Source organism: Pocillopora verrucosa, chromosome 10 (assembly GCF_036669915.1).
Source record: "Pocillopora verrucosa isolate sample1 chromosome 10, ASM3666991v2, whole genome shotgun sequence".
In the NCBI taxonomy this organism is placed as follows: Eukaryota; Metazoa; Cnidaria; class Anthozoa; order Scleractinia; family Pocilloporidae; genus Pocillopora; species Pocillopora verrucosa.
Genome location: NC_089321.1, coordinates 15,106,038 through 15,117,291, shown reverse-complemented (window position 1 = coordinate 15,117,291; position 11,254 = coordinate 15,106,038). Strand labels below are relative to the sequence as shown.

The following is an 11,254-nucleotide window of genomic DNA, read 5'->3' as shown; positions in this document are numbered from 1 at the left end:
ATAATACGCGTTAAACTTTAAAACTTTAAAGAGCAGCTGTTGCGTAGCAACGCTTTGTTTCTGTGTCGGCATGAAGATACGAGTTCGTTTCGCTTTTTTAGTGATGAGAGGTCGGGTCGGTAAATTATCAGGAATTTTTCTTTTAGGCAGAGGTTGCATCTTTTACTGAAGCTGTTGTAGGGAGAGCTAGATGATAAGACGCGCCATGAAATAGAATAGTCAATGTTGTCGTTCTTGAGTGTTGAGTGTTGAGTGTTGCTAAGTTCGGTGGAGTTTTTGTGCTTGGTGTGGCGGAATGATGCGGTGTGATTTCTGTGTCTTGTTTTGAAGTCGGTTTCTGTGGGTCCAATGTGCGATGGTGCCTAGGTTGAAGTCAAATTCGATGAGACTGAAATCTCTTCTCGCCTGCGTGCTTAATTGGTGGTGATAAAATGTGATTTTTAGACTGAATTTCCACTTAACTACGGTACCTTAAAGCATCTTCAAATTCCGGTTCAAAGTCATCCAGATACTTTTTATAAACTGCCGTGTTCTTTTCGTTTCCGTATTCAGTAAAAGTAAATGCTAAAGCGATAGCAAGAGTCGCTCCATACACAGCGATAAGGAGGAAGCTGTTCATGGCGAAGTCCTCCCTTCTTCTGGGTCGCACGCTTAGGCGCATGGTACATTTTGTACCCTTTTATAACAAGAATAAGAAGGCAATTTCCATATTTGGTAATCGTCTTAGAGGAGCCTAATTTATCAAGATATCAAGAGTTTCTTTTTACCAATATCGATTTTGTTTTTTAGATGTAGCCAACCGCCAGGATATATTTGACCAAAACATTGCTTCTGGCGTGAAAACGTTCTGCAAATTACGCGATCGTGGGTTTTCCGAACTTAATATCTGTTCTAAAATCTGTTTCTTAAAACAGACCGTGTCAATAACGAAGGACAGGAAGAGCACTTCCTGATGAATAACCGAGTCACCCGTTGCCTTTTACCGCCTTCGATTATGTGGCTTTTAGGGGTACGTGATGAAAACGATATCTGTTTATTTACCCCTAGATATGGAATGTTCTCGACCATTCAAGCAATACTTAAAGTTCATTTAAAGCTTGGAAACGCTCCAATGTCAATTATTCACAAAAATGAAAGTGAATAGTGGTACATATATATATATATATATATATATATATATATATATATATATATATATATATATATATAAATAAATATATATGGTTGGTAATTGGCGATTGAATTGTTGATGGGCGATGTTGTCTCTTTGGCTGCTTGGAGGCGAATAGTACTTGTTAATCACTTCCGGTCACTTCAGCCGATCAACGCGCGTGAAAAGCACTATCCACTCGTGTGGTATATAGTAGGATAATATATCACTTCATTCCAAGAAACTGGATGATGTCATGTTATCGAATAAATTGATGTAAAGTACAAATTCATTTAACACATCCAACCAGTATGAGAAAGACTTCTATATGTCAGTTCTAGTTTCCGGCGTCACTTTTTACCCTGTTCGTTCTAAAACACTTCCTACCACTCTTGATTGTAAAGCGGACGCATATTGCTTGACCAGTCATTACCCTAGCATGGAGAAGAAAGTGCTAATAAAGGCCCGTTCTCTGACTGTCCATGTTGTGAACCTTACTTAACTTGCAAGGTGCAGGAACGAAGCAAGCGTTTATATTGTTTGTTTGTTTCCTAAACATTTTATAGTTTAAATGACAATTCATGTTCTTTAAGAGCTAAAAAGAGGCTGGCTTTGAAGCTTTGAGCTATATATATTTTTTTTATTAGAGTGTGTAACAGCAAAACACAAACATGATATTATTTAAGGAGTCGCCAGATATGAGTGCACTATTTTACAGTGGTAAATAATGTCACGTCCACATTTGCGTCGTGCCTAGGCAGATTTCTGCATTCGAGTATCCCTAAATCAAACTTATAACAGAAGAGGACATTCTGAAAAATAAACTAATTCTCTCAGCCAAGGCACGAATGTTCTTGGCGTTCAGTCCGTCAGTCTTTCCTCTTCCTGGTAGCCTTACGCATATGGTGTGAAAAACGTTTCCTCGACTATTCAGTCACGATCACCTCGGCTTGAAAACGAAACTTTACGTCAAGGGTGAGAGGAAACAGATCTATTTTTGGCGCCGGTAATGTTAGGATACTTAGTAACTCTGACGACCTCCGAGAGAAAATGAAGACATGCTAAAATGCATGCAAGACCAACCAAGATTTCTCCAACCAAGTTCGTTTCTCGTTGCAATTTATTCTGTCAGCTTTCTTTTTCTAAAAACGAGACATCGATAAATGTTAATGATAATTAAGCGTCGACGCCCTTTTTTCCTTTGTGTTGAATTTTGATGAGCCCACGTCGGAGACTCGTGCGTCGTGGTGCACAGTGCATTTCATATCCTTCGATAGTAGGTACAAGTGATTGATTTTCATATTGATTCCGAGCTCTAAGAGCCCTCTTTATCAACAGATAAAGTGCTCGATCACGAATTTATTTGAGACGCTGATATTCCTGAGCGCATTTTCTCGCGTTCACGTTTGCATCATGTTTTAGCAGATCTCAATTTCCGAGATCTCTGATTTCAAGAATTCAAAGTGGTCAGCACTGATAAATAAGAGAAGAGGGAGATATTCTGAAAAAAATTAACCTTTGACAGCCATTACACTTGTTATCAATCTTCAACCGTATCGCGGAAAATTAATCTCCTCAACTTTTCAGTCATTTGGCCTTAATATTGAAGTTTTTTGTCAAGAGTTAAAAAAAGATCTATTTTCGTCTCCGATCGCCTTTGGTCATTTTCTGATGATGACTTCCCACTTCTACTTAAGTTGTCCAATCGTCAGTTGGTACGCCCTACAACAGTCACACTCTCACGATCGATCACACCACAAAAATGAACTCTTTCTCTCAAATGTATGATTAGGCCACATACCTTCCAATATGGTCATCGTTGCACATGTTTATTGGCCTTTAAATCCCATATATAATCCACGAAAAGCTTTTTAATGACAAATTGAATGAGAAAGCAAGTGTAATACATTATCTTAAGATGTATTGGATTTGTATGAACGCGCAATTGTAAGAAAATAGAATGAAAAAAGTTTGAGGTAATGACACGAGTATAGTTTGCTTCTTTTGAGGCGGCTGTTCATTTTTTTTCCCCCGGTAAAATATTGAGTTGATGGTGTGAACTCGATAATAAACTGTGATTTTTAATATTAATTAGTTGAAGGAAATTTAAGATTAGAGAAAATAAAAGAGTGAAAAAAAAGTTCTCCTTAATTGAAGCAAGAGTTCCTATGCCAAAAGAAAATGAAAGCATAGCCTCTTGGTATTCCGTTTTGACACGCATTGCTGCAATGAGGGGAAGGAGGGGAAGTGAAAAGTGCAACTATCAAATATTTTACCAATAAAGTTCTAATCTCGCCGCAGTTTAGTCTGTCTTTTCTGAGGTAGCATGGGCTATGGACAGTTGTTTAAATTAAAACATCAGTAAATAAGGATGGAATACATCAGCGTCGATGCCTTTCTTCCTTTTGCAACATATTTTAAAGAGCCCAAAGAACGTCTAAGAATACTCAGTGGTTCTTCACATCAAGACTTTTACGAAGGTGTTCATTATCCGACTACTTATTTTAGGTACATCACAATCCAGGGAAATAAAAGCAAATAAAGAAGCAGTTTGTGACAGGTACTGCGTAACGCTTCCATATCGGATTGACTTTTTACAGTACAAAATGATCGATTGTAGAAATAACCTGTACAATATCGCAGGATATTTAAACTCGATTCGTGCTTTATTATTGCTATAAATAATTCAGGTAAGCTGGATAATAAAATGTTATGGTGATATGGTCACCAGATAAAAAAAAATGTCATTTACATGTTTCCAAAATGGATGATATTATAAAAAAAACTGATATAAAATAGCAAACGAATTCTATCCATGCACTCTCCTTACATTATTAAGCCTTATATGTGTTATTTACAATCGCTCTCGTCCCTCTGTAGCCCTCGACGTTTAGTTCGTAAGTCAAAAAACTTTTAGCAACCCATAGTCAAATTGCGTAGATAAATAAGCTTTACTATTTTGTTCATCTTAGCCTTCATGAATGTTTAAACTACAATTTAAAACCACTAGTGCAATGGGGACAATTTACTTCTCGAAAGTGGGTGCTGAATATCGCGCTGGCTTTGAAGTAGCAATTTCCTTTTTCTCTTATTATCTAGAGTGCTTCTAAATTTGGTTTTTTAGCAGTTTATCTACGAGGTGATTGCGCTCGTTAAGGTTGTGTTGTTTGCGTATCTGATATATGAAAATTTACAACGGTAAGGTTAGAAAGATCGTATCGTTTTGCAGCTCACAAAATTTAAGATACTTTTCAGATTTGATGAATTTTCCTGGGGTTCAATCGCAGGGGTTTTTGTGGTCTTAGACGTTCTTTGGGATATCATGCAATGCTCCCTTAAAATTTTCCAAGCATAAGTAAACCACGGAGAGCCCTTCATTCTCGAAGAACCTTAAACGCCAGTTTTGCTCATCAAGACCATTCCAATTTCAGATATTGTTTTTTTCCTTTCTTTCTTTTTTATCGTATTCCGCGTTTGAAAATATGACAAATCCAGAAGGCAGCGCTCCAAAATATTTTCCAACGTTCCTGTGAGTTCTTTGTTCAGATTTCTATGAGCTTGATTCTTACCAGGAGCTTGTATCAAGAACAGTTGAGGAATGTGGGAAGTCTTATATTGTCTATTATCGATGTTCACAATGAGAAAATACATTTTATTCTATGTATCTTCGCTGATATAAAATGAGATTTGTTTCACTTAGTGGTAAAAGATACATTGCGTAAAATGAAATAGAACACGCAATATGTGCCTCAATGGTCAAGGCATCTGGTATAGAGAGACGCCCAGTTCTAAACGCCACCATTGTGTGTTATTTCGTATAATACAATACCAAAAATGACCTTATGGATTGGAGACAAGTATTGAGTGCCCCACAGTAAATAAATAGGTTCATAAGGGTATTTGTTGCCATACTAGTTAAATCAAACTTCATTCGGGCCAAAGGGGCTTTACAATTTTATAGTGGAGTTTGTATCGTTTTTCCTCTCTGTGCTTAATTGGTGGCAATAAAGGATACGATATCTTCAATTTTAAACTTAGTACCTTAACGAATCTGTCCAGACCGCTGTGTTCTCTTCTTTTCCATAATCAGTCATACTCAATGCCAAGGAGATAACAAGAACCGATCCATAAACGGCGATAAGGAGAAACCTGTTCATGGCGAAGTCTCCCGTGCCTCTGGCTCCTTCGCTGGGTGTACAGTGCATTTTATATCCTTTGATAGCAAATAAAAGTGAACGATTTCCATATTGCATGGTCAACAGATAAATTGCTCGATCAGTCTTGTTCACCAATATTTCAGTTTGGTATGTAAACCTACGTGATACTGTTGTAACCTGATGAAACCGGCTGAGAAGACGATATAACCCAAAACATTTCTATAGCTGCACTATGATCATTTATACAATTTACTCGCCTCTTGAAACTGATCAGTCTAGTGGGAAAGACAAAGAGGAGAATAACACTTCCAGATAAACATTTTAATCCAATGTTTTTTCAATGTTCTAGCTTAATTAGAAAGCTAGCCAAGCCAAGCTACTGCAAAGGCCCCAGGATGAAAACGATCTTTAGTCATTGACGTATGTATCTGAAGTGTTTTTTTCTCCTATTAGGTTCCGTTTATGTAAGCTCTTATAAGGTCAATTTACTGATAGATTTAGCTGCAGAGAGATCACTCTCTTATCTTTTTAATCGCTGTCTCGTCTTTGTTCTATTTGGCGTTCAAAACACTTCTTACAATTGGTACTCTTGATTTTGATGCGGAAATATATTGCCTAGATCATTCATTGATCTCGGCGTAAAGGGGAAGTGTTCCAAATTTCTTAACTCGTGTTATATAGCGTTTGACTTTAAACAAATGCAGCAATTTTTTTGCCTGTTTATCAATATTAAAGTGTTTCTAGTTTGTTTAAGCAATTTATATATATATATTTATGTATATATTTTTGCAGATCCTGATACACTTGCAATTGTAGGGAGTGTTTCGGTAACCACGATATTCCAGTAAACTTATAATAATCACGTCCTGGCGATAAACTTTATCATGGAACAATCAAATGAGGGAGTCTATAGATATGAGTGCACTTTTTAAGAGCGGTTAACAATATCCGGGCCACATTTTCTTCTCGAAAGTGCAAAACAGAGGGTGACTTTAAACAATTGTAGCAAAAGTTTTCGCCTGCTTATCACCATTAAAGTGTTTATTAATTTTTTTTGTTTTTCAAAGCTTAGTTCAGACGTCTTTCCACTCATGTGCCGGAACTAATTGACGAATTAAGTTCGGAAAAAGAGCGACGTCTGAGTCAGTTCGGTTCTACAGCTTTAATTAGATGCGGTAAATATCGTCAAGCTCGACAAGGTCTGTCGGATTATTCGACAATGGAGAGGCAGCTGCTTCAAATTGTAGAAAATCTCTCTCGTCTTTAAATTTGAAATGGCAATTTTTCTCTTCCTCTCCCCCCTTTGCATTCTTTTTGTATTCACGCGCAGTGCGCGTTATTTCACATATTAGCCAATCGCATCAAAGAACTCTAACCTTGACAATGGAAAAACTGACGTGGACATTTTCTTGTACTTTTAGTTTTTTTTTTCGCGAATTTTACTTACTTTTTGTTTTTTAAACTTTCGTTCGCGTAAATTTGTCTCTCCTTTGATTGGAATTTTGAGAAGTTTTGGAGTTTTCATTTTAGCCAAATCTTGTGGTTTGTTTAACAAGTTTATACATATTTTCTGTGGAGTTTTGAGTCTAGTCTCTTTTTTCTTAAATGGATTTTTTACACAAACGTCGCTCTTCTCATGTGTATAGATTGTGATACAATTGCAATGCTCGGGAATATTTCGGCAACCACGATATTCCAGTGAACTTAAATAATTGCGTGCAAGCGATAAACTTAATCATGAAAAAAATCAAATGAAGGAGTCTGCAGATATGAGCGCATTTATTAAAAGTGGCTAACAATATCAAGGCCACATTTTCCCTCCGAAATTGTTAAATAGAGGATTACTTTGAACAAGTGCAACAAAATTTTTCGCCTGTTCACGATCACCATTAAAGTGTTAATAATTTTCTTTTAGCAACTTATTTCCATGCACTTAATAGGACTGCTGGATTTTTTAATAAGTCCTGATACACTTTTAAACCCCGGGAATATTTCGGGTACCACGATATTCCAGTGAACTTAAAATAATTGCGTCCTAGCGATAAACCTCATCATGGAGCAATCGAATGAAGGAGTCGGTAGATATGAGTGCACTTTTTGAAGAGTGGCTTACAATATCACGGCCACATTTGTTTTGTATTTTGGCACATATATCCTTCCGGGTATCTCTGATTTCAAGACTTCAAATTCAAATTTTGACGCTAATCAGGAACAGACGAGGACTGACATCCTGATGAATGAGCTACTCCTTCCAGCCTCGTTGCAAATGCTCCAGGCTTCGATAACATTAGCCCATCCACTTAAAACGTACCCTCCCTAATAATAAGCCGAGAACAAATTCCTCCCAAATTCATTGGCCTTGGCCTATTAATCCAGCTTTTTGTCAAAATAAAATCTACTTTGTCCCCGATCTCTGCTGATTGTTTTATGTTTTCACGGGTGAAATGATAACGTAAATGACAACGTATTTCACGTTCGTTCAAACAACAGGATTAACCGCGCCTCCTATGTTCAAGGTATTAAATCTACGATATAATCATCACTGCACATCTTTGTTGCCCATCGAATCTTATCCACTCAAATTTCGATTTCCTCACCATAATATTGAGCACGAGAAGAAGTGTAAATTTCAAATGAAATTATTTTCTTAATGCGAATATGCATACACCGCGTATATTGGTTCAGAAATATAATGTTTATTTGTGACAACCGCCTCTTCAAATAGAAAGATATTCTATTTTCAGCCAAAATATCACGCTTTTTCTATTTTAACACTGCTTCAATAGGTATCGTAGGTTTGTTGTTGAGCAGTTATTGATATGAGTAAAAACCTTTTGCCGCCACGTTGAATACAGAGGACCTGTTGAAATGAATGACTTATTCTTTTTTGCGCACAAAATCTGCGTATAGCACGCTGGCCAGCTGGGAAGTTTGGTTCCTAGTCTTTCTTAGTTTGCAGACGCCCAATATAGAACGGCTGAGGTATTCTCTGCTGCTATTTTCGGTTGTTATCCTTCATTACAGTGCAACGACTTCAACCGATTCGTTAACAAAGAATTTCGATTTGTGGTTTTAAAAGCCAACCAAATTTAATCCTTAAATTAACTTGTATTTTTCAACTGTGGGAACAGCCGCGGCAGATTCAAAATTTCGATGAGTGTTTTGAAGCGGCCGCGTTTGATTTTCCGACTGTATGTACAGTTTTAGTCAATAAATAAATGTCGATTACCAAAGCGGCCCTTTGTCGAACAAATTTTAATCGATATTGAAAGATACCTGAGCGGTTGAAATTTCAAAACAGAAATCGGCCCTAATAATTTTTTCTACGCCTTTGTGGTTTGCGTAAGCCAATCAATACAAAGCGACCGTTGGTATAAACTCCTTCGCTTCCTTTTTTGAGAAGCAGTTAGTGTTGGATAAGTGCGAGATTATGTCCGCACAACTTAGAATCAATCAGGCTGGTGGGCTTTTCGATAACGGTAGACGTTTACCAAACTTTGTTCGCGAAAGGGTCTTGGATCTTCACCACGATGGAGTATCTCAGCGCACAGTTGCACAACAACTTTGTGCAAGTCGTCGTTTTGTTCAAAATGTCTTGCGTGACTACGATTTGACAAACTCTTGTTTTCAACCACCAAAACGCCACAAAGGTCACACTGTTCTGACTCCAGATGCTGCTGAATGCATTGAAATTGAAAAAAATTATAAACCTAGTATCTATACCCCCGAATTACAGAATAGACTTATATTGGATGGCGTTCTACACCCAGCGGACTTGCCTCATCCAAGTACAATTACCAAATTCGTTAGAAACGAACTACTGATGACAAAAAAGAAAATTCACACGGTTCCGTCTGAATCTAGAACAGCAGAGATCGAATCCCGTACGAACTTCTCTCTTAATAAGGTCAGTGATTTGGTTGTCAGTACAATCCACTTTTTCGACGAGGCAAGTGTTACAAAAACTACAATGAACAGACGATACGGAAATTCAATAATCGGGACTCCTGCCTTTGAAATCCAGAGATCTGCATCCAATGCAACTTTTACAATAAATCTTTTACATTCCTGTCTGGGAGTCGATTTTGTAAATATACTCGAAGGCGCTTCCAACGGTAACGAACTCTTGTTTTTCTTTGAGGAAGCTGTGGAAATAACGAGGCGGGATAGTTCTGTTCTCCTTGAAAGGGGTGATACTGTTATCATGGATAATTGTCCATTTCATCACGTACTCTCCGCACTTGAACACTCGCGAACTCTGTTTTCACCAGATAAAGGCTTTTCTCAACAGAAATCAGTTGTTGGCTGCGAGTGAAACAGAAATTGCCATTCACGAAGCATGCGACAGAATCACGCAAAAGAATTCGATGTCATATTTTAGGCACTGTGGGTATTTGATACAGAAAGAAACTCAGAAGGAGTTCTTGATCTTCTTGTTTTATGTGAATATCTGTACCTGGCAATCATACGCGTGATAAACTAGCTGGAATTGCCTTGGTGCTCGAGAAAAATTACATCTGATGAACAAAGAACTTAGTGGTTTACCTTTTTTAGAAAATAAAAAATAAATTTTGTAAATGTGCATTGTTAATTATTATTTTTTTTTTTCCATATAAATATTTTGTAGAAACATCAAATATAAGTACAAAAAACCTTGTGGCTTCGTTGTTACAATGTAATAAAATTGAATTTAAGCGTGGTTTATTATCTTTTTTCCGAAAATTGAAATTTTCAAGCCTGACAAGTTTTGATAGCCGTCACGCTGGTATGTAATCTGCGATGTGCATCGAAATATAAAAATTTGCGTTCGTCTTTGAGTCATTTCCCGCTTTTTCTCGCCATGATGGCAACGCCGAAAAGTGAAGTGTACCAACGGCTTTGTTCAATTTGTAATGGACTCGAACTCGAGCGTCTAGCTGGGGAATTTGAAAGCAGAAGTTTCCGCACGGTAGATTCTTTGAAATACATAAAGTCGTCGGATCTCGATGTCCTGTTTCCTTCACCTCACAAATTAATGATGGCGGAGAAACGAATCATCGAAAGTGAAATAGAGAAGGTAAGAGCCTAAAGAGAGAACAGTTACCACCACGACAGCTTTTTCCCGCTTTACCCAGGTAAGTATCCTATGATCAGACTCCTACATTCACCAGCCCTTCAGCGGGAAATTTTGTCTTTCTCAACAACACCAGCATCCACAAAACTTTTCGTCTTACCGCCAAAAGTTCTGAGGAAGCCGGATTTGGAGAAGTCACCGAGCCGCAAGTTTCTACCCAGCCTGCATCTTATCTCAAAAGAAGAGAAGACGATCTCGAGCGTTACAAGCGAGCTAATGTTGACATTCTTTCACTAGTGTAAATGGAAGACCGCATCATTTATATTGTATTATGTTATGTTGAAATGTTGAGTTTACAGTTTACATGTGAATACACAATTCAAGTTGTTGCGTTTAAATGTCTGTTTAACTTTAACTTTAAGCGGGAGAATGTTTGGTCACTGGGAAAGGTTTGACCGACAATTTTATCAGCCGGATTTACCACATAGTAGCGAAGTTCTATAAACAGATGTAAAGTCGGATATATTCGTTGCAGATTTCCCTTTAGATCCACATTTTTCGGCTTCCGTATTTTTATGAGGTTTGTTGGTTGGAATAAAGGCCAATTCATGTTTTCTAATTGTTTATAAATTTTGACCGGTCAGTAAATCCCGAACTTTGATCGCGGTCGCTTCAGCATACTTGTATTTTAGGATCTGTCGCGTCTGTTCCCACCACCAAGTTAAATTTAGGAACAAATCTGATTGGCTTTTAAAACCACAAAGTCGAAATTCTTTGTTAACGAATCAGCTTCTGATTGGTTAAATAACCTTGGATGGCCCCCATTGAAGTCGTTGCACTGTAAATATGTTTCCATGTTGATCCATGTATTTTGTAAGTATGATGTTTTAATGT

At 37.5% G+C, this 11,254-nt stretch overlaps 1 protein-coding gene and 1 pseudogene across 5 annotated transcripts in view; one reads left to right on the top strand and one right to left on the bottom strand.

Annotated features, from left to right (window-relative positions):
• LOC131796317 (uncharacterized) overlaps positions 1 to 5,406 on the bottom strand; it is a 7,087-nt gene extending 1,681 nt beyond the window's left edge. For 3 of the 5 annotated variants that reach the window (XM_066173586.1, XM_066173587.1, XM_066173590.1), the window contains exon 1: positions 5,192 to 5,406. In XM_066173586.1, coding sequence (XP_066029683.1) covers positions 5,192 to 5,403 — 212 coding nt within the window. In that variant the 5' untranslated portion in view covers positions 5,404 to 5,406. Of the gene's footprint in view, positions 1 to 470; positions 648 to 5,191 lie in introns of those variants that run through there. The other 2 variants (XM_066173589.1, XM_066173591.1) reach the window with 2 other exon arrangements.
• Positions 5,407 to 9,130: 3,724 nt separating this feature from the next.
• Positions 9,131 to 9,782, top strand: LOC136283676 (uncharacterized; annotated as a pseudogene).
• Positions 9,783 to 11,254: the final 1,472 nt, after the last annotated feature.